This window comes from Prionailurus bengalensis, chromosome C2 (genome assembly GCF_016509475.1).
Source record: "Prionailurus bengalensis isolate Pbe53 chromosome C2, Fcat_Pben_1.1_paternal_pri, whole genome shotgun sequence".
In the NCBI taxonomy this organism is placed as follows: domain Eukaryota; kingdom Metazoa; phylum Chordata; class Mammalia; order Carnivora; family Felidae; genus Prionailurus; species Prionailurus bengalensis.
In genome coordinates, this window is record NC_057350.1 from 81,758,059 (window position 1) to 81,781,247 (window position 23,189).

A 23,189-nucleotide genomic window follows, 5' to 3' on the forward strand; every position below is an offset into this window, starting at 1 on the left:
CCATCACTGCACTTCTTTCTGCTTTCCTTTCATTTCTTTCACCTGCCAGCACCCCCCACACACACACCCCAAGTTTCTCTTCTCTCCTTCTTCTCTGTCCCTTTGCTTCTCTGCACTGACTTTTTCCCTCTTTGTTCTTCCTCAGCCAATTAGCTATGATGTCTTCAAGCTGTTCATGAGGGCATACCTGGAGGTGGACCTTCCTCAGCCACTGAGTACGCACCTCTTCCTGGCCTTCAGCCAGAAGCCCAGACAGGAGACCCCTGACCACCCAACGGAGGGGGCCAGCAATGAGGCCAGTGGCCCAGGTACACAGACCAACATTCCCTAAGATGGAAGGGAGATGCTGCAGCTGTAATGCACTTGCCACAGCCACAGGCTGAACTCCTAGGGGGTACCCTGTGCAGAGTAACTTCCTTACGGGGTGGAAATGAGAACCAGGGGACCAGGACTCCTTTCCCCATGGGGTCTCACAGGAAGTGCTGTCTGATGGCTCTCTCAGAGGAATAAAGAAGAGCAGAATTCCTGCACCCAGGCTCAAAACAGAGGGTGGAGGCGGGGAGAGGAGGCATAAAATAATGTGTGGCAGGGGGTAGAGAGTCTTCTGCAAAGGCTGCAAGAAGCCTTTGGATGGAGCATATTCAGCTCATGTACCCAGGCTGGAAGAACCCAGGAGTGTCAGAGACCAGAGGAAGGTAAATTGTGGTCACTGTCTTCTTGGAGTTTGGGCTATAGTGAGGGAGACACAGTCAGCCCCAACAAATCAGCATGAACCCAGCTGATACTCAAAGAGACACACAAGTCTAGTGATCCAGGCCCCATGGGAAGGTCCCCTGCCTGCCTCTGTAAGAAGCTGGAGAACGTAGGCTGGTCCTTAAATCTTGTTTTTACTCCCCAGATGCCAACATACAGAATGTGGATAATGGTGCCAAAGCAGATGAGGCGTGTGCCCCTGATACAGGTAAGTCTCTGTAATACATGATTTGCAGTGTTGAGGGGGAGTGGGGAATACCTCATCCTTGGGAGGAGGGAGAGATATACCCAGCAGCATGTCTCCATGTCATTGTATGTCCTTTGAGCAGATCTTGTCTGCCTCCATCTCGGGGGCCCCCACCACTCAACTGTGCTGGGATTCTGAGTCTTGATGCGGGTTCATGCTTCACTAGCCCTGAAACAGGAAAGCTCATTCAATATTTACTTCTGATGGGTCTGCCTGGCCAGAAGGGGGAGAAGGGGAGCCTTCTCAGGAGAAAGTATATGATGAGGGTTTGAGAGTGTGTGTGTGTGTGTGTGTGTGTGTGTGTGTGTGTGTGTATAAAGAGGCAGCTGTAGGGCTGAGGTACAGATGACTCTACCAGTGGATGGTAAGGGTGTGCCCAGATGGACTATAAGAAATGGCAAAGAACATCTTTTTAGCAGAATTATTCCAGATGGAAACCTGGGTTTACACATGAGAATGAAGAGAAACTGGTAACCACATGGGTAAATGTAAAGAATATGTGTCTTCTTAGTTAAATCTCCTTAAAAGGTAATTAACTATTGAAGCAAAAAAAACTAAATGACATTGTGTTGTGCAGTTTATAACTTATGTAGAAATCAAATGTATAACTGTAGCACAAAGGCCTGGATGGGAGAATTGGAGGTATTTGTGCGCACCGGCTTAAGGAAGTCAGGAGGAGGAGCAAGGGGAAGCCGGCTAAAATTAGTTTGATTTATTTCCCAGGGACTTGGTACGATGAGAGAATTTCAAATGTAGTTTGAGAGAATTAGATGTAGTTCTAATCTTTTTTCCAGTCATGGCAAGAAGGGCAACTAGAAGGATTAAGGATTTTTCAGTGTGTAACTGAAGGACTGGTGAGATCAAAAATTTACTGTGGATAAAAAGCAGAACGTGGTTGGGAAAGGAGAGTTGCCGTTGGACCGTAAGTTCAGCAAATTCCAGTCTTCCCAGAACTGCACAAAGCAAGGATGACAAGCGTCGGTGCCTTCCTGAGGCCTTCAGGGGCAGCATCAGGGCAAGACTCTGCAAAGTATGGCTCACCCACCCTCCCTCCCCAGCATCTCACCCAGCCATGCTAGGTTCATGGCCCCTTGGTAAAAGTTATACTTGGTTTAAGTTATAAATAAGTCTTAAATCTTATGTGGAATAGCAGGGGCATGTTATGACATAGCTTATTCTCATGACGGGGAAAGAAGGGGGAAACCTTGGGATTCTAAACTCTGAGCAGCAAAAACAACCATGAAAAGCGTTTGGACCCAAACTCTTTACCCAGAGGCTTTCTTAATCTGAGTATCTGGAACTTCAAGATGAACCTGAGAGAAGCTATACTTCATTTTCTGAGGTTCCAAATTGTCTGGACGGGATTTGTTTTAGTGGCTGAGGTTTCTGAGGCCCCAAGGAAGGATGTATTAAGAGCTACTGTCATTATATGATATTTGAGAAAAGGTGGTAATAATGGAACTTGGCTGTCTTATTTGACCACCATGTTTATTTGCAACATTTGTATCATTCTGGGTCTGAGAGCAACTTCCAGAGATTTATGCCTGGAGAAGTGATTTATGATGTACCACTTTCCTTGTTTATGGAGAGTATCAGTTTCCTATGGTCAAATAATGAAAGGGTAATGATCTGACTGCTGGCCCAAGGAGGTATATAGCATCTTTTCATCTTTTTTAGTGACTTGAGATTTAAAGTAGAAAATCCGTTTCCTATGGGGCTACTTTGCGTGGATGTCTTAATTAGATGCCCCTGTTCACGAGAAACAGGAATGTAGGGACAGACAGATACCACAGAGAGAAGCCTCTGCCAGTAAGGAAGAGCCAAGTTCTGGCATCACCTTAGATCAGGCCATCTGTTGAAAATCCCAGCCTTTTCCTGTTGCCCAGGCAGAAGCCAGAGGAAACTAAATTCTGATTTGATATGGCCTATTTAGGCTTATCAGAGCAATATCCAAGCTTGGATCTCGAACAGCCCACTTCAAGTTATTCATTTCCATAGCCAGGTGGATTAATGGTTGGGTCTGTAAACACAGCAGAGAGGGGCTTTCACTGAGTCCAGATATGGACTCCGAACCTTGAGCAATCTGTCTGTCATTGTCAGGATGTCAGCTAGGAAGGCCTGAATGCACCTTTCCATGAATGGCCAGGACTAAATGGGATAAACAACGTGAACTTTAGTCTCCTGGTTTTAATTTAGTTCCTCAGGCTCCTAAGATGTTTCAGCAACTCAGAATATTGTCCTTCAATTTTTTTCTTAGTTTTTCCCGTTTATAAAAGTAATACATTCATATTGTAAAAAAAAAAAAAAATTGAAGAATACAAAAAAAAGAAGGAAACAACAAAACCATCCATAACTTACCAGTGCAATTACACACATGCATACACACACATGTGTTTTTTTCTATAATTTTTTACAGAATTGGAATGAGACTATATATATAATTTTGGAACCAGCTTTGTTTTTTACTTACCATTATACTCACAAACATTTTTCATGTCATTCAAGACTTTTGGTAAACACCCATTTTAATACAAGTCCCTCTTTCAACAGATGAAAATCTGAGGTTGGATGTGGGGAGTAAGCCCACTTGTGCAAGGTTACACACCCATTAACACAAACCCAGAGCGAGAAACCTAGTCCTCCGCCTCTAGGTTGGTGTTCTTTCCACTATGCCCAACTGGAAGGCAAGAAGTAATACAGAGACTAAGGCAAAAGGTGGAATAAGTCAGGTCTGCCTAAGAACACTCAAGCAAAAGGGTTTATGCCATGGCACCTAGACGGAACCTATGTAATCCGGAAGAGGGTGTTAGTCTTTGACTACTGATGGCCCTTGAGGGATGTACTTAGATGACTGTGGGTTAGGGGTATTTCATATAAGGTAGCTTGAGGAGGAAAACATTAGTAGGACTGTGTGCCTCTCGGTCGTTCTGCTCCCCAGCATTTCCATGACTGGAATGAACAGTACACCTCATAGACTAGAACAGTGGCTCAAGATCCAGTCACAGTCCTAGTAACCCAAAGATCTTTGTAAAAGGCTGTAATAATGTTTTAAAACAGCTTTGGTGAGGTATAATGGGCATAAAATTAATTGCACATGTTTCAAGTGTATAATTAGTAAGTTTTTGCATATGTATACATCTATAAAACCAGTACCACGTCAATATAATGAAGACACCCATCATCCCCAGAAGTTTCTTTATAGTCTGTTTCTCCCACCCTCCCTAGCCACCCACCCCTAGATCCATACAATCTGATCTGCTTGCTGTCACCATAGATCAGACTGCATTTTCCATATTTTATATACATAGAATCATACAGTGTGTACACTTTTTGGTGTGGCTTCTTTCACTCAGCGTAATAATTTTTAAATGTATCCATGTTGTCATGTGCATCAACAATTAACACATTTTTAATGCTGATTAGTATTTTAGTATATAAGTAGATATTCCACAATTTGTTTATCCATTCATCTATTGATGGACATTTGGGTTGATTCCAGTTTGAGACTATTTCATATACAACATGAATATTCTTGTACAAGTCTTTGTGTGGGCAGCTTTCATTCCTTTTAGGTAAAGATCTAGGAGTGGAATGTTTAGGATTGTTATGTTCTCATCATAATTTGACTTCTGCATTATGAAATGATTCTCTTTATTCCTGGTAATACTCTTCACTTTGAAATCTACTTTATTCGAATTATGTTCATAATTGACGTAGCAACTCTAGTTAACTAGAGTTAAAATGGTATCTTTCTCCATTCTTTTCATGTATTTGTGTCTTTATACTTAAAATTTTTTTAATGTTTATTTATTTTTGAGAGAGAGACAGAGCATGAGTGGGGAAGGGTCAGAGAGAGAAAGGGAGACACAGAATCCAAAACAGGCTCCAGGCTCTAAGCTGTCAGCACAGAGCCTGACACCAGGCTTAAACTCACAAGCCATAAGATCATGACCTGAGCTGAAGTCGGATGCTTTACCCACTGAGCCACCCAGGTGCCCCTGGCTTTATATTGAAACTAACTGCCTTTCTTATTGGAAGCATGTAGTTGGGTCTTGTTGTTGTTCTTCTTGTTGTTGTTGTTTATCTAATCTGACAATCTCTGCCTTTTAGTTAGAGTTTTAGAATGTTTACATTTACTGTGATAATTGATATGGTTAGGTTTAAAGGGACCATCTTGCTATCTGTTTTCTTTTTTTCCTGTCCTTTCTTCCCCTTTTGTTCTTTTTCTGTTTTCTTTTAATTAATTGAATTATTTATGATTTCATTTTGCCTCCTTTTCGATCTTATTAGCTATAACTTTGTTATATTATTTTAGTGACTGTTTTAACTATCATAGTCTACATTCAAATAATATTATTCCACTTTGTGTATACTATAAGAAATGTACTGCAGTATATGTCCTTTTCTTATCTAGGCCTTTGTGCTATTGTTGTCATGCATTTTACTTCTGCATATGTTAAATTATAAACTGCACAACACATTGTTATTATTTTTGCTTTAATAGTTAATTATCTTTAAGGAGATTTAACTAATAAGAAAAATATTTTTTTATATTTTCCCATGCGGTTACCAGTTTCAGTGCTCTTTATTCTTGTGTGTTTCTGTATGATATAATTCTACAAAAAAGATGTTCTTTACCACTTCTTGTAGTGCAGCTCTATACAGTTTTGTACATATGAAAAAATTTTATTTTGCCTTTTTTTTCTAAAGATATTTCACTGAGTAAGGAATTTTAGGTTGACAATTTTTTTTCCTTTAGTATTTTAAAGATGTTGTTCCACTGACTTTCAGCTTACTTTCTTTCCAATGAGAAAATTACTGTCATTCTTATCTTTGTTTCTCTCTACATAATGTGCCTTTTTTCCTCTGGCTTCCTTTATGATTTTTTTTTATCATTGATCTTAATCAGTTTGATTATGATGTTTTTGGTGTAGCTTTGGGGGTTTTTGTTGTTGTTGTTTTTAAAGTAGGCTTTATGCTCAGTGCAGAGCTCAACACAGGGCTTGAACTCACGACCATGAGATCAAGACCTAAGTTAAGTTCAAGAGTCAGACATTTAACCAACTGGGCCACCTAGGCACCCCACCTTGATGTAGTTTTATTTATATTTATTGTGTTTGGGGTTCATTGAGAATCTTGGATCTGAGGTTCTATTGCTTTTATCAAATATCGACACATTTGGAAAAATTTCAGCTATTATTTCTTCAATTTTTTCCTACTTCTTTCTTTCCTCTTTAGGTATTCCAACTACATGTTTATTTGACTACTTGAAGTTGTCCCACAGCTCACAATATGATGCTCTTTTTCTTTCTTTTTTTAGTCTTTTTGGATGGTTTCTTTTGCTGTGCTTCAAATTGACTAATCTTTTCTTCTGCAATGTCTAATCCACTCTAAGTCCTATTCAGTGCATTTTTTTTTTCATTTCACGCATCATATCTAGACACTTGATATAGACAGGCATTTTTAAATATCTTTTATATTCCTACTTAAAGTGTACTATCTTTCCTCTAGCCTCTTGGACATATGGAATACAGTTGTAATAATTATTTTAAAGCTTTTGTCTTATATCATCTGTGTCATTTCTGGGTCATTTTAATTGCTTTTTCTCATTATTATTGTTTATATTTCCTTTCTTCTCTGAATACCTGTCAGTTTTTTATTAAATGCCAGCCATTGAAAATGTTACATCATTGGGTATTGGATATTTTGATATTCCTATAAAAATTCTTGAGCTTTGTTTTGGGGCACAGTTAGGCTACTTGGAAATAGTTTGACCTTTTTCAGGTCAAGCTTTTAAAGGTTTGTTAGCCAGGACCAGAAAGGCATTTGCTAATTTTACCCAACAATCAAAACAAAACTCTTCTGAGTACTGTACTCAATGATTCATGAGTTATGGGGGTTTCTACCTTAGTTGGTGAGAATAGACACTATTCCTGGCTCTCTGTGCATTCCAGGGACTGTTCCCTCTAATACTGATTCTTTCCCCAGCCTCCAGTAGTCTCCTCACACACCTGTACTCATTGTTACTCAGCTGAATAATAGAACAGAACTCTCCACTGATTATTCACAGAGTACCATTTGTAGACCTCTGGAGTTCTCTCTGTGCAGCTTCCTCCTCTTTGGTGCTCTGCTCTGTGAACTCTAGCCACCTTGGGCTCCCCAGGCTTCAAGCTCTATCTCTTCAGCTCAGAGAGACTTCCAGAATCTTCCTGGGTTCCACCTACCAGTGCTACAGCCTAGAAACTCTTTCTGAACAGTATGATGTGGCAATTATGGGTATCATCTCATTTGTATTCTGTCTCTTGGGATCACCATTTGGTGCTACCACATTCAGTGTCCATTGTTTCATATCTTTTGTCCAGTTTTTTGTTTCAGTAGAAGGATAAATCTGGTCGTGTTACTCCAATTTAGTCAAAACAGAAGTCATTATAATAGTGTTTTCATGGATGGATAATCTGAGGATGTAACAGTAACTTGAGGTATAATGGGCTACCTAGTGCAAAGGATTTCTCACAGTTGTCTTATAGATTATGTTTTTTCATAACTTTTCCTCCAGTGCTGATTTTAATACTTGTGTTGCATATGTAATTTTATTGCAGTTTCCCCCATCTTACTATCCTTATTTTTATTTCACCCTATTGTATTTTTATCCCAACTTGCTCACCCCTGAGGCTCTCTGCTCCAATTTAACATATCTTCTCTCAACCTCCTGAGGGTCTTGTCCAGTAGGAAATTATTTCCAAAGATCTGGTTTTCTGAGGTTTCAGGATGGAGCTTCCTGTCCTTGTTTTATAGCTCTGTTTCATAAGGTAGGCTTTCATGTTGCACAGCTCTACTGGACAGATAGGATAGGAACTGTTTGCCTTTGCTTGGCACTTTGGCTTTCTGAATAAAAAGTATACCGGTTGCACTGCCTTCCATTACTGGAAGCAGCCATTACATCAGGGCTGTCTCTCCCTCTGTCTATATCTTCAGACCTCCACCACTTAGTGGCAGAACACCTAAGTGGATTTTTCACTACCAGTCTTCCTCTTACTTTTACCTGTGTTTTCTGCAAATTTACCCTCGTTCTGGAAATTATTAAGAGATCATTTCTTATGGGCATGGATCTAGAGAGGCTGGGGGGAAGAGAGATATCCCTTAAAGTGCCTCGAGAAAAGTATAATTCACATATAGGTGCCCAGTTTTCTCATTAGCAATAACCTCATATTTCTGGATTAGAAGACAAGAAAGACGGAGTTTTCCAACCTAAAAGAAGGAAAATTCCAGAGGGATACTTACTGTATTCCTATGGTATGATAAACCACTTTCTGTATTTTCTTAATCCAATAGATGAGGCTTGGCGGCTAGTCAGAATTCTTCCAAGTGCCTGGAAATTTGTCGATTGTTGATCCCAGTTTTCTCTTTTGAATGTTCATCTTTTTCTTTTTCTTTGAATGTATTTGAGAAGAAAATTGAAAAAAAGGTGTACTGGTACATGACCAATTGTCTGGATTTTGGAATCCCAGCCAAAAGTAACTTTATAAATTGAGTAAGTGTTTCCAAAAAATTAGGCAAAATGACATTTACCTGTTGGGTATTGATATTACTAAAAACCATTCTCATCTTTTCTGAAAATTCACAGGGTATAGGTGAATTTCTTACAATGATAGAGATTCTTAAAAGTGTCAGAATGGGCTCCATTCAGAGAGTATGAATGCTACAAACTGGATTTCTAGGACCACTGATTTGATCATATTTAAGTAACCAACACTCTCTACCAAGAAAATGATGGAGCAACAAACAAGGTTTAATATTTACTAAACATTAAGTGCCGTTGGATGGTTTCCTTTTGCCTATTGCAGAATCAAAGATCACCGAGAAGCAGGTGCCAGCAAAAGACCAAGTGGCTGCAACCCTCCTGGGAAATCCTGTTGTTCCATCTCCAGGCTCAGAATCCCCTATAGTGTACCTGAAGGATGTCGTGTGTTACCTGTCCCTGCTAGAGACGGGGAGACCTCAGGATAAGCTGGAATGTAAGTGTCCACCCTGTCAAGGGGCTTCAAGTTTTTCCTAGAGGAAGATGTAGTGTCTTGTTCTTCCTTCTAAACATGTCAGACGGAGATTGATCTGGGATCATGGGTACTGGTGATGCCTGCTTGGGGAAGGTGTTTCTGTCCTGTCACCAACAGTGATCTGAACATTTCCTGGAATCCACGTTGGGACCAGAACCAGTTGTATGGAGAGTGGGAAGCGCATCTGAGACCTTGGTATTGAGAACCAGGATTTGGAAAGGGGAGAAGTCTCTACAAGGGGTCAAGACTCCCCTTCTTTGCTGAAGGAACTTCCTGAAAGCCTCCAACCAAAAAGCTGCCACCTTCTCTTATTTTTCAAGGGAGGATATTCAGTATTTGTCTTCCTTCTCCTGTTCTGTGCCCAAACAACTCTTTAACTATGAGGGAATCTTTTTTTTCTTTCTTTCTTGAGAATTAATCAGTCTCTATCTCATTAAAACTTATTTTCATTTCTTCACCCACCCCTACGCCACATTTTTTGGCCTCTAGAGAGAAACAGCTAGTTAGGTAAGGGAGTTGATCTTGGTTTCACAATGCTCCTTAAAGTTGGTTTCAGGGAGGGAATAATATCTGGTGGCAGAAAGGAAAGCCCACAGCAGCTGAAACAGCCTGCGGGCTCCTAGTAAGACTCACTGCAGGGTTGGGCTCACTGGCCTCCATCAGCCTACAGACAAACTTTTAAAAACAGAAGACAATAGGACCTCGTTAAAAAAGATGTATTGTTTTGGCTCTTTTTGGGACTTTAGTAGACATTAAAGGGAAAAACATAACACATCATAGCAAAAGTCAAAATTCCAGTTAATAATAAGATGAGTCAACAAAACTCAAACATTAACAAGGAAGTATCTGGCAAAGGTTAACCCTCGCTCAAACCAAAGTGAAACAGTTCACTAACCACCCACAGTTTTGAGGTGTTAACAATTGCAAGCCTTACGTGCCAATTTGGTAGCAAATATAGCAGATTTATGTCTCTTTTGGCTAGTGTTTAAAGTGAAATGTCAAATTATTTCTGAGATTCAGCTGGACTTTGAGTTTGAAGCCTTATATTTGTTCATAATTACCAGAGAGGATGTGAAAGATGTTTTCATATTAGTGGCTCTCAGACTGGGTCTTTGTAATGGCAATAGAAAGAAACTGCATTTTATTATTTTATTTTATTTTATTTTATTTTATTTTATTTTATTTTATTTTATATTTACTTATTTTTGAGTGTGATAGAGACAGAGCATGAGTGTAGGAGGGGCAGAGAGAGAGGGAGACACAGGATCCAAAGCAGGCTCCAGGCTCTGAGCTGTCAGCACAGAGCCCATTGCAAGGCTGGAACTCGGACACAGTGAGATCATGACCTGAGCCAAAGTCAGACGCTTAACCAACTGAGCCACCCAGGCACCCCAAGAAACTGCATTTTAAAAAACTTTTTATTATAGAAAATTTCCAACGTAGATAAAAGTATAAAGTACAATGAACTTCCATATACCCATCAGCTACCTTCAGTAATTACTGACTTATAATCAATCATGCTTTATTTATACCTCCCATGCATTCCCTCTGCCCCAGGATATGTTGAAGCAAATTTCAGACATCATGTAATTTCACCTATAAATATTTCAGTATTCAAAAAATACGACTTTTTCTTAAATATAACCACAGCACCATTATCACATTGAAAGACGATGACTCCTTACTATTGTCTGTTCAGAGAGAAAAGAGGCGGAGCCAGTATAAGAGCAAAAGCACTTATTTAGGGCCTCAGAATAGCAGTTCAGGGAACACAGATTTGGGCAGCAAGCCAAATAGTGCCCTTCCGAGGGAACAGAAGTTGAGGGTTTTTAAAGACAAAAGGGAATGCTTGTATATGTTGTTTACAGAGAATTTTTTTATTGGTGTTGATGGCAGAAGACGAATCTTGACTGAATATAATTGGTTACTAAGGCTGTCGCTAAGCAGACTCTTACTGTAGCAAGTTACAGGTATTAGAATTGAGTCCTTGGAATATTTGAAGTTTGGCCCAAGTCAGAGTTCACAGCTCCACCCAGTTAGGATGTGGGTAAGGCCCATCTACTTGATAAGCTCCCAACTCCATTTTAAAACCCCTTGACATAAGTGACTTGATTTCATTTCACCGTTTATATATCAAATATTGCCAGTGTTCACATTTTCCCAGTTATCTTATATATTTTTAGTTGTTTGACTCAGGATCCAAACTTGGTCTATACATTGCCATTGCTTCTTATGTTTCTTCTATTTTAATCTTCTGCTTATTTTTTTCCTTGTAATTTTTTGTTGCAGATCATTTGGCCTGTTGAGTTTTTAATCTTACTTGTGTTTGTTAATGAAACCAAATAAATTCAAATCTTCCCCTGATTTTAATGACTGAAAACAACTTACACTTTCCTTTTTAATAACCAAACATGTATCTTTTTGGAAATTATAGCCTGAACTCATACCTTTTATCAATACATTAACAATAATAATTCTCATTGTTGAACACCTTATATCTGTTAATCACTTTATTTTTTTTTAATTTTTTTAACATTTATTTATTTTTGAGACACAGAGAGAGAGAGAGAGACAGCATGAGTGGGAGAGGGGCAGAGAGGGAGACACAGAATTGGAAGCAGGCTCCAGGCTCTGAGCTGTCAGCACTGAGCCTGAGACACGGGGCTCAAACCCACCAACCATGATATCATGACCTGAGTTCAAGTCAGATGCTTAACTGACTGAGCCGCTCAGGCACCCCTCTGCTAATCACTTTAAATACATGATCTCATTTTAACCTCACAATAACCCTAGAAGGTCAGTGTGATTGTTTTCATTTGACGTGTCAGAAAGCGCAGAAAGTGTAAATGACTTGCCCAAGGCCATGCTGCTGAAAAACTGAGTGCTTACACTTTCTAGTTCTATCAGTGCATATTAGGACCAAGAGAGCTCTGTGTTAAGAGTTGCCCCGGCCCAGGGTCTGGGAGCAACAGTCGCGGGAAGATCTGTCTGTCCTTCTTTATCTGCTTGGTGAGTCAGCCTCATATGCCGAGTTCCTCTGACCAGGACATTCTGAAGTTTCACGGAGAATCCCACGGCCACGATCCTACTTTTAAAGAACCTCAGCTCCTACCAGGATCACACAGCTGAACAAGCACAAGGTGCAGGGATATTAAAACATACAGAAAGATGTAGCAACACACGGGCAACTTAGCAGGAGTGTTGTCACCTTTGGGTACATGCTGAGAGGTCCAGAGTGGGTATGTGGGGGAAGGGGCAGTTAGGGGAGGCTCCACAGAGAAAGCAGGCCTGATGAAGTTAGAACTGGAGGAAAATGAAGATGTGTTCAGCTGTGCTCCCCACTCTGCTTACTTCTGAGATCACAGACAGGATCCCTACCTTTTAGATGACCAAAATGCAAGTTCCCAGGTCCCAGAAATGAAAATGTAGTACTTTGCCCAAATTTCTCTCTCAGATTTTCCTTATCCTGCATCACCTCCCTACAGCTAGAACATGATAGAGGATGTTTCTGAATAACATGTTGATGTTTCAGAAAAATAAATACAGTAGCTTCTGTAGTGGTGGTAATGAGGATTAAATGAGTAGTAATGATAAATTGCATAGGAGAGTACATCGTACTTATTAAATGCCATATATAAATGTTCATTATTGAAAGAAAAATGAATAATATCTGTTGAGTGCTTTCTACATTCCAAGCACTGTGAGACTTAGGAATAGGGCACAGGAATAGAAGTCTGTATTATATAAGCTCAATCTTTCTAAAATCTTTAATGAGGTCAAAAACATTTAGATGTCATAATATCGATTTTTGGAGTAATCATAGCTGGCCTGAAATCATGAGGTTAATGAAATAATGTTGAACTTCTCTGCTTGCTATGGGGATGTTAAGAGAAAGAACACATCAATTTAAACTTCTCTGGGTATCTTTTTAAGGAGAGCTAGGTTGTCAAAAATCTTATCCTAAAGCCTTTCTAAGTATTGAAAAGGCCAGCAAAAATATTTACTTTATGTATGTAGTCCTACTTGGCATGTTTCTTTTATGAACATTTTAAAGGTTTTAAGATATTTATTGTTTTATACATATCTTTACACTTTATGTTTATATCTTATTTAGAAAAACTAAAAATTATTATGGAGACAAAAAATTGGCCTATCATTTACATGTTAATCCTCATTTAAAAAAAAAAAAAACCACCTAGGAGAAAGAAAACATCACAGTCTCCATCTTACAGATAAAGAAACATGGCCAAACAAAGTTAAATGACTTGTTTGATGCCCGGGATGGTAGGACAAGGCCAAGATGTGAGTCTGCCTAAACCCACACCCTTTCCGTGTGCAACGGAAGCAGTATCCCATTTATAATTTGGGTGCCTCTACCCACCATCAGCTGGGCATTTGCTTTGAGTCATGTTCCAGTGATACTGCGAGATACGCATGCTCGACCAGGAATCATACCGTGACCTGGATCTCATCAGCCACAGTTATTGGTTAGACAGGTCCGGAAGCCAGATGGCTTGGTTCTCCACCCTCTTCCCACCCTGTCTGTAAGAAGTCAAACTATGCGCCTGGGAGGGTGGGTAACGTGGCTGCAATAGCCTTCGCCTCAGTGACGGAACTCATCTAAAGACTGACAGCATCAGAGTCTCAGCTCGTCCCTGGTGCCCAGAGGACACCTCGAGCCTCACCTCTGTGTCTCTTGCAGTCATGTTTCGTCTCTATGATTCAGATGAGAACGGTCTCCTGGACCAGGCGGTAAGTTCTCCCTCCAAATGTCCCTCCTGAAACCAAGAAAATCTCGGGGAGAGGGGAGCGAGTAGAGGAAGAGTAAAAATTCCCAGTTCCATATTTATGGAAATAGCAGTGTGTCAATATGGGCTACAGAAGTCATGGTAGAACTCCTCCCCCCCACACACTACCACTTCGAATAGCACCAGCCTGAGGGGGAGTGAACTCTACCTAGCCTTTTCACCTTAGAAGCCCAGGATCACAAAATCTCAAAATGGGGAGATGCTTTAGTGTCTTATCTAGTTTAACTTCCTAGTCTTCCTCTTGTGCTCGGGGTATTAGCTCAACGAGTCTGGTTCTTCCTGCTCGGAGCACATGGTCCCATCCCATTGAACTTGGGAAAGCCTGAGGCCCGCCCCCACTCTCCCTCGGGAATAGGCAGGGATAGGACAGGATCATGGGGTGAAAGGAAGGATGGGGAAGGAAGAAAGCAGAGAGGGGAGAAGGCAAAAAGAATCAGACAGGCCTCGTGCTTACGGCCAGCAGTGTCAGAGACAGGACTCCTTAACAGAAAGGCTGTGAGGGCGAGGGGCATGGGGCTGAGTCAGACCAGTCCCGCGGGGAAGGAAGGAAACAAGTCCGTTAGACCACCTAAATCATCCTAACGTCCTCTAAACCCCAGGGTGCCTTTAAGACATTCCTGCAGCCACATCGCAATGCTGTGGGTTGTGTCCTGCCAGGGAACAGCCAGAGAATCATAGACACTCAGGCATTGGATCGACACATGTTTGTTGAGTGTCTGCCACACGTCGAGCACCGGGGATACATCAGTGAAGGCAATGGACGGAAATCCATGCCCTCGTGAAACTTTCATCATCGTGCAAGCACATGCACTACAAAGCATAGCAAGATACGTGTTAGAGAGATGTGTGTACTGGAAGACAGATAAAGGAGGGAAGGAAGTGCTGGGGGGGAAGGGGCTGCAGGTTTAGCTTGAGGAGCCAAGGAAGGTCTCCACCAGGGGACATTTGAACAGGGACTGGTAGGAGGTGAGGAAGTAAGTCCTGGGGATATCCAGATGAAGCACCTTCCAGGCAGAGGGAGCCTCAGTGCAGGGGTCCTGGGGGGGGGGGGGGGCTTGGAATGTGGGTGGGTTAATGAGGAGGCCAGAGTGATGGAGCAGAAGAGTGAGGAGGTCAAAGTGAGAAGTAGTAGGGGGTGAGATCAGACAAGTGATGGCCAGGGGTGCTTGCGGGGAGAGTCTGTAAAACATACCAAGCCATATAGGTGACTGGGGAAGTTTGTCTTTTACTCTGGAGAAGTGGAGAACCACTGGAGATTTTGAGCAGAGGGGTGACATGACTTCAGTTTTACCAGGTCACTCCAGCTGCTCTGTTGAGACCGGACTGTATGGACTCAAGCAGAGATATCAGTGAGGAGGCTGTTGGAATAGACAAGACAAGAAATGATGGTAGCTTGCACCAGGGTAGAAGCATTGCAGCTGGTAAGAAGTGGTGAAGTTCCAGATCTATTTAGAAGGCAGCATCGGTAGATGGAAGTGAGTCCCAATAGAAATATCTGATTCAACTTCCCACGGAGGATCCTTGGAAGATGGATCCTCGGGCTGTGTGTGAAAGCTCAGAGGAATGGCGAGTTCACCTTCCCCTTGGGACAGCCATTGCACTGCTGGGGGCACTGTTAGAGAGGGCGTCCTTTCTGCACAAAAGGCACCTCTAGTCTGCCAGAGAAATTTTCTACACAAAACGGGATTCTTTGCTCCGTTCCCCTTCCCCCAACCCAGCAGGGAGGTCAAAACAGGCCAGCCTTCAACTCCTTCCCTACAGCCCTCTGCTTACTTCTGCCCTGGGTAGCTGACCAAGACAGCTGACCAGTGGAATACCAGTCCTATACAATAGGCCTTTCAGTTTCTGAAGATACTGTCACATCTACCCGAAGATCTTCTCTAAGCTCAAATTCCACAATTTCCACACTGTTTCTCATAAGGCAGGCTTAAATAACCACTCTGACCAAGCTCTGGTTTGTCAGTGCTATTCATTTTTTTTTTTTTAATGTTTATTTATCTTTGAGAGAGAAAGACAGAGAGCGGACAGGTGGGGGAGGGGGAAAGAGAGAGGGGAACAACAAATCCAAAGCAGGCTCCAGGCTCTGAGCTGTAAGCACGGAGCCTGACACGGGGCTCAAACTTGTGAACTGCAAGATCATGACCTAAGCCGAAGTCAGATGCCCAACTGACTGAGCCACCCAGGTGCCTCTCTCAGTGCCTTTCTTAAAATGTGGCACAGAACTTAACCCACTCCTCCATGACTCTTTAAGTATCCACATGTGGCCTGACCAGGGTAGACATCAGGGGAACAAGGTCTTCCTAAAATCTACCTACTATGCTTCCTGAAAATGCCCACCCATTCACACAGGCCGAGACTGAATCTAATTCTCTGTTCTTGAATCACATTGTTTTATTAATCAATGAATCTTGGAGCCAGCTAGATCTGCAAGCTCTTTTTCTTTGGAAATTTTGCTGAGCCCTGTCTCCACTGTTCTGCCCACTTTCTTATCCCAGTTTACTGCCTCATCTGCAGTTTTGTGATGGATTTTTTTTAATTTAAATAAAATACAATTTTTAAAAACCCTGCTGGGCTTTAGATGGCTTATTTTGACCCAGCATTCTACCTGGTGGAGGTAGCAGTTTTATTTATTTTTTTTTTTTATGTTTATTTGTGTGTGTGAGAGAGAGTGAGAACGAGTAGGGGAGGGGCAAAGAGAGAGAGACACACAGAATCTGAAGCAGGCTCCAGGCTCTGAGCTGTCAGCCCAGAGCCTGAAGTGGGGTTCAAACTCAAGAACCATGAGATCATGACCTGAGCTGAAGTCAGACACTTAAATGACTGAGCCACCCAGGCGCCCCTAGAGGTAACACTTGTGAACTTTGCTTCGGTTCACCAGTGTGTCTCCCTAGATCAATCTTACTTTGAACATCTTCGATGGTGCCCAAGAGATGCAAACCCCTCCTCAGTCCACTGTGTTTCTGTGCAACACTGGGTGTACTGATTCATTAGCGTCCAACAATTCTGTGAGGTTTTAAATAAAGCCTGGTCTTGGTACTAAACAAAAGGCTCACTCACCAGGCAAATGTAGCCCTTATAAATTTCCTATTCACAGAGCCCTGGGCTTAGGACTGGATGTGATGCAAAGGAAACAGAGATGCCCCAAGTGACCTAAATCATAGTGCCTGAGCTACAACCAACATAGTGGCCCTGTATCCAACTGAAACCGACCCTTGAGGGGTATAGATGGATCCCAAGTTGCTAAAGCTATGGGATGGGCGCCTGGGTGGCTTGGTCAGTTAAGCGTCTGACTTCGGCTCAGGTCATGATCTCACGGTCCGTGAGTTCGAGCCCCGCGTCGGGCTCTGTGCTGACAGCTCAGAGCCTGGAGCCTGCTTCAGATTCTGTGTCTCCCTCTCTCTCTGCCCCTCCCCTGTTCATGCTCTGTCTCTCTCTGTCTCAAAAATAAATAAACGTTAAAAAAATTTTTTTTTAACCTATGGGAATGAGGAGGGATAAAATAGACAGGAGAGAATTGTGTTGGCTTATAAATATTTAGGGAGCTACAGTCACAAAGAAGGGGAAAACATGGGTACCCTCTATGCTGGGTCAAAGCGCAGGATTGGGGAAAAAGGTGAGTCCAGGTGGGTCCAGGAGGAGGTTGGTGTTCAGTGAGCTGTCTCCATACCTCTGACTTATCCATGTTCTGTGCTTCTTTGAGCATCTACTCTCCATAGACCTTTGTAGTCAAGGCATAAAGAGCAGAACAGTTACACTGTTGCTTCTTGTGCTCCGCCCCTGCCCAGGAGCTTCACTGGGGGTTGGATTTTGAGAATTGCTCTTGAAAACACATCTTCAGTGGTTCTCTCCTCTTGATGTTTTCCAGGAGATGGATCGTATTGTCAACCAGATGCTTCACGTTGCCCAGTATCTGGAGTGGGATCCCATGGAGCTGAGGCCTGTGAGTTTCCAGAAGCAAGGGGTGACGTCCACGTGAGCCTCCAAAATGAAAAGCAGGATTCAGGACTTGGATACAAGTGTTTACTGTGCATGCTCTCCCAGACTTAGTTTCTTATAGGCAACTTCTCTAGGGTCCTATACCTTGACCTTCCACTTCTCTGACAGGAAAAATTGAAGACATAATTCAAATAGTAATACCTAATAATACTCCCTAACCTTTCCACCGGAGTTAAATTTTTATAACAGGAGTTCAAGGAATTTAGAGCTAGAAAGAATTTTAAAGATTTTCTCAATCACTAGGTAATATTAATAATAATAATTACACTGGGGGGGGTTCCTATGAGTCAGTTATTAGATTAGACATTTTATATTCATTTTCTCTTGCCCTCACTACAGTGCTCCAAGCATAGCAATGCTATTTTCATTTTACAGATGAGCAAAGCAGAACCCAGAGAGGAGTGGCTTGCCCAAGGCCACACAGTCAGGGCAGGGCAGGGCCAGGCACTGAACACTGGCCTCCTCACCCCTCTTTGCCCCCTCACTGCTCTGCTCACTGTGAATTAGAGGGCAAAGATAAGGCAGAGCAAAAGAGAAAGAAGGAGACAGAGGGAGGCAGGGAAGTGCAGGATGAAAGTGGACAATTGTTGCTCTCTGGGTTCTGCAGATACTGAAGGAGATGTTGCAAGGAATGGACTACGACCGGGACGGCTTTGTGTCTCTAGAGGAATGGGTCCACGGAGGGATGACCACCATCCCACTGCTGGTCCTGCTGGGCATGGATGACTCTGTAAGTCAGCAAGCCTGAGCTCAAAGAGCTCTTGCCTTTCAGAAGCATCAGGCTCCACGTGGAAGTTAACATCTGTATACGGCCTTGGCTTCTGCCCCAGACTTCCCAATGGACGCACCAGATACTCTAGGCCAGCCCAAAAGTCCTCTCTTTTTACTGATTAGTGTCTGGCATATAATTCATTCATTTCACAGAGGGCATTTTCTAAATTATAACTAAGTAAAGATACTGTTCTGAGTGCTGGGAGGGGACACAGATACAGTATGCATCTACCAGAAGCTTATACCCAACCGGGAAGAGGGGGGAAAAAAATCAAGGGATAATACCGTCTTTTCCACAAGTTAGGTTAAAACATGCTAAGAGAGTTGAGGAAGGAAGAAAGGGAGAAGGAAGGGAAGGAAAACTACCGATCTGTCAGAAGGTGGAGGACATTCAGTGATGGTATCTTATTCAACCACCAAATCAACCAGATAAGATAGATATTTTCCCCCAATTTATGTAGATGGAAAAGTGAGATTTGGGGCCTAAAGAGCAAAGGAGGAGGCAGAATTTATTTGCACTTGACTCCAAAGATCCCACGCTTGCTAAACCTCCCACACTTAGAAGTGAGAAAGAGGGAGAAGCCTTGGAGGTTGTTTGCCCTGGCCGGAAGTACATGTGGGATTCTGGTATCTCATCCTTGAGTGTAAAGATCAGGTAGAAAGACTTTAGAGGATGTTGGATCTGGTTCTCAAGGATGGATATGATTTGACAGACGGAAGATGATAGAAGAGAGAGTTTATGGCTGGGAGAAAAGCTTGGTCAAAGACCTAAATGACAAAGTTCAGAGTGTATTCGAGAAACCTCCCAGTTTGATCTGAGTAGGGGATACATACAGAGGCATAATGTATGCCTGCATCTGACCTAGTCTGCTTATTTTGCAAGGGAAATGCAAAAGGTAGGAAGGATACCCATACACAAGGTAGGAAGGATAAAAACCAGAAGTACACATCGTGACATTGAGCATTTACCAGGACCATCGCATCAGTTGTGGACAACACTTCTTGGAGGTTATTGAAATGTCAGAGATAAGAATGGCCCATTCAGCTGGGTCAGCCTATAGCTGGCTGCCACTACCTATAATGTCTCCAGGTGACAGTTCTGCAATTCAGGACTGCAGTTCAGAACCCGAGCCTCTGTTCCCAACACTCAAGGACAAAGAATCCTGCAGTCATCTTGGCACGTCCAGGTCTTTCCAAGTGCTAACTAGAAATCAAGGACCCAGGAGCTACGCAACTCCCTTCTTATTCCTTAGGACCCAAAAAGTCAGAGCTGGAGAAGATCCTGGTGATCCGTGGTCTAATCCCTTCATTTTACAAACTGAGGGCCAGAGAGGTAAAGGGATTTTGCCAAGGACACACACCTAGTTAATATCAGAGGCTAACCTCCGTATTTCGGAGGAGCACACGTCATTCAGTGACTCTTTACCAAGAACATTCCATGGGCAAGAACCCACGTGAGCTAGGACATGAGGTGCTCAGATAAGGAAGACATACTTTCTGCTATCAATACTTGGATCAAAGTAGAAGTCCCGCTTGGGTGTCGTTCCAGCATACCTGGGTTTTTCTCTGAAATGTGGGAGTGAAAATGAAACACTTTAATCACAAGGAAGCAATTTCTGTTCTCTATTCTGTTTTGGACTTGGTAAGTCCAAGGCACCACACGACTCTTTGCATGGAGCCTCTGTCTTATGGCTGGAAGAGGGAGAGACAGACTATTTCTTCAACACTCTCCCCAGTATCTCCCCCAAATGCCAAAACAGCCAGGTAGAAGACCATAATTTACATCAATAAAGTGACAGACAAAAGCAAATGCCAATGTGGTTTTTATTGATCAACAGTTTTATGCATTTCATTCTAAACATGCACTAAATTGTAAGTTTTTGCATCTAATACTCAGGACTCTGAAGAAAGCATCCCTCAATGTCTTAAAAATCACATTGCTCCTTTGGCTCTTTCCAAACCCACTTGTGGACACTGAAAATGTCCGAATGGCACACATGCATATGAGAAAGAGGCTGTGTCCGGGGGAAGTTGCAGCCGCACCCTCGCCCCTGGTTCACCGCGGGGAGGTTACTCCCACAGCCTGTAGAAATGAAGAGGCCACATGATGGTGCTATAACCCAAGCAAAAATGTTGCTTTAGCCTTCCTCTGCGTCCTTTCGCTTCTAACCCTGTATCTAGGAAAATAGTATCTAAGAAAAGGAAAGTCAGCTGGCTTAGTTAATGAAGGTATTTTCAGGTAAAATGACCATCATTCAGGCTACAGGAAGGCGCAGTGGGGTCTGCTGAAGAGTGCTGTAATCTCCTTTCTGTCCAGGAAAGAAAACCCTGGATTGTAGAGGCAGGGGAGAGGGATTAAAGGGCTCAGGCCAGCAAGACCTCCAGTTATTAAATCAGTTGCTTGTTATTTTATGGTCTTGGATTATTTATATAACTTCTCCAAGGCCCTCTTTCTTTCTTTTCTTTCTTTTCTTTTTCTTTCTCTTCTTTCTTGTATAGGTAGAAGTCTACCTCCTGACAGGTAAACGGATACTTCACTTGTTTTGTGTTCCCTAGTGTCTAACACTGAGAGAAACTCAATAAAAGGGTTTTTTAAATTTTTTTAACGTTTATTTATTTATTTATTTATTTTTTTAAATTTAACGTTTATTTTTTTTGAGACAGAGAGAGACAGAGCATGAACGGGGGAGGGTCAGAGAGAGGGAGACACAGAATCTGAAACAGGCTCCAGGCTCTGAGCTGTCAGCACAGAGCCCGACGCGGGGCTCAAACTCATGGACCTCGAGATCATGACCTGAGCCGAAGTCGGCCGCTTAACCGACTGAGCCACCCAGGTGCCCCTAACGTTTATTTATTATTGAGAGACAGAGAGAGACAGAGCATGAGCATGGGAGGGGCAGAGAGAGGAGGAGACATAGAATCCGAAGCAGGCTCTGGGCTCTGAGCTGTTAGCACAGAGCCCGACACAGGGTTTGAACCCACAGACTGCGAGATCATGACCTGAGCCGAAGTCGGACACTTAACCAGCTGAGCCACCCAGGCACCCCTTAATAAAAGTTTTAATTCACACTGTGGCAAGCACTGGATTAGTAGCTTTACTTACATTATTTCATTTAATTCTTACAAAAATTCTCTGAATTAGATGTTTATCAAATGAGCGGATGAATCAATCTTTTTATGAAACATTTAATCAATTAGTAAAACTGTTTACTAAAAGTGGAAATCATTAGATAAAAAGACTGTAATTCTGTAAAACTCAGATCTTGAAACAAGCAGGATTTTGAGGTGGTGAGATGAAAAATGCTTAGCCTTCCCCCAGGAGGAGACCAGCATTTGGAAAGGCAGATGGGCTTTTCTAGGGACCATAAGGAGCACAATCTGGGCACAGGAATGAATCTGGCTGCTGTGACCAGCCCAAACCAGAGGTGCCCGGAAGTAGGAACTGGGGTATGAGTCTGGCACCCTGACTGCCCGTCCTCCCGACCTTATAACAGTAGTTCTGACTGCCCCTTAAGACCAGCCCAGGGGTGTTAGTCTTTTGATGGAGCCCATGAGAAAAGTTTAGGGACAGCATACATGGAGGCATACTCCTGAAGCCACGGCCTCCAATGAGACTGTGCTCCTAGAGCTAGAAGCTGGAAGAACTGGTGTCTCAGGGAGGGTGTGTGATTGTGTGAGGCTCGGCTTATCTAGTGGATAAGGATGGATTTGTCCGTTCAGGAGGAAGTGGTTTAACCCTCTCTATTTCTGTCTCTTTACTATTTTATCTGTGTACAGAAAGTTGAGAGAAGTATGTTGTTTTCACTAAGCTACTTTTGCCTGATTATAAAACTGGTGCATGCTCATGGTAGAAAATGTGAAAAATGCAGAAGAGAGGAGAAATTAGAGATTAAAATAAACCTGTAGTACTAACAGTGGCTAACCTCTGTTGACAGCCCAGTGACATTTCTTCCCATCAAAGATCTTGTTGTATAAAACTGAGATTATATTGTCCAATTTGCATTCTAGTTTCTTCATTTAGCATTGTATCATGAGCGCATTCCCATGTCATTAGATACTCTTACTAGTATCTTTTTGATGGCTGATAAATGGTATGGATGTACAACTAACCTCCAGATAATTTTGAGACCTTCAGGATATTTCCGATTTTTCATTAAAGATTTTTTTTAATGCTTATTTATTTATTTTGAGAGAGAGAGAGAAGGAGAGAGGGAATCCCAAGCAGGCTCCACACTGTCAGCACAGAGCCCTACATGGGGCCCAATCTCATGAACCGTGAGATCACGACATGAGTTGAAATCAGGAGTTGGACGCTTAACGGACAGAGCTCCCCAGCCGCCCCCAATTTCCAATACTGCTGGATTAAACATCTGGCAGAGCACAAAAATGTTCATCTGACTTTCAAAAATTATTTCTTTAGGATAAAACTCAAGAAGGGGAATTTTTAAGTCAAAAGTTACAAACATTTAAAGGATGATGATGGATGGATAGATGGATGGATGGATGGATGGATAGAGAGGGAGAGATAGAAGACAGATAAAAAGTCTCTTCTGACTTACA

General features: G+C 42.3%; 1 protein-coding gene across 12 annotated transcripts in view; it reads left to right on the forward strand.

Moving 5' to 3' along the window:
• Positions 1-23,189, forward strand: part of DGKG (diacylglycerol kinase gamma) — a 216,364-nt gene that overhangs the window by 65,605 nt on the left and 127,570 nt on the right. For 9 of the 12 annotated variants that reach the window (XR_006299401.1, XR_006299402.1, XR_006299403.1 and 6 more), the window contains 6 exons: positions 146-308; positions 899-961; positions 8,845-9,015; positions 13,757-13,806; positions 17,728-17,802; positions 18,466-18,588. Coding sequence is in view for 1 of the 12 variants with exons in the window: in XM_043594661.1 (XP_043450596.1) it covers positions 146-308; positions 899-961; positions 8,845-9,015; positions 13,757-13,806; positions 17,728-17,802; positions 18,466-18,588 (645 nt within the window). In the remaining 11 variants the exon portion in view is untranslated. The remainder of the gene's footprint in view (positions 1-145; positions 309-898; positions 962-8,844; positions 9,016-13,756; positions 13,807-17,727; positions 17,803-18,465; positions 18,589-23,189) is intronic. The other 3 variants (XR_006299407.1, XR_006299410.1, XR_006299411.1) reach the window with 1 other exon arrangement.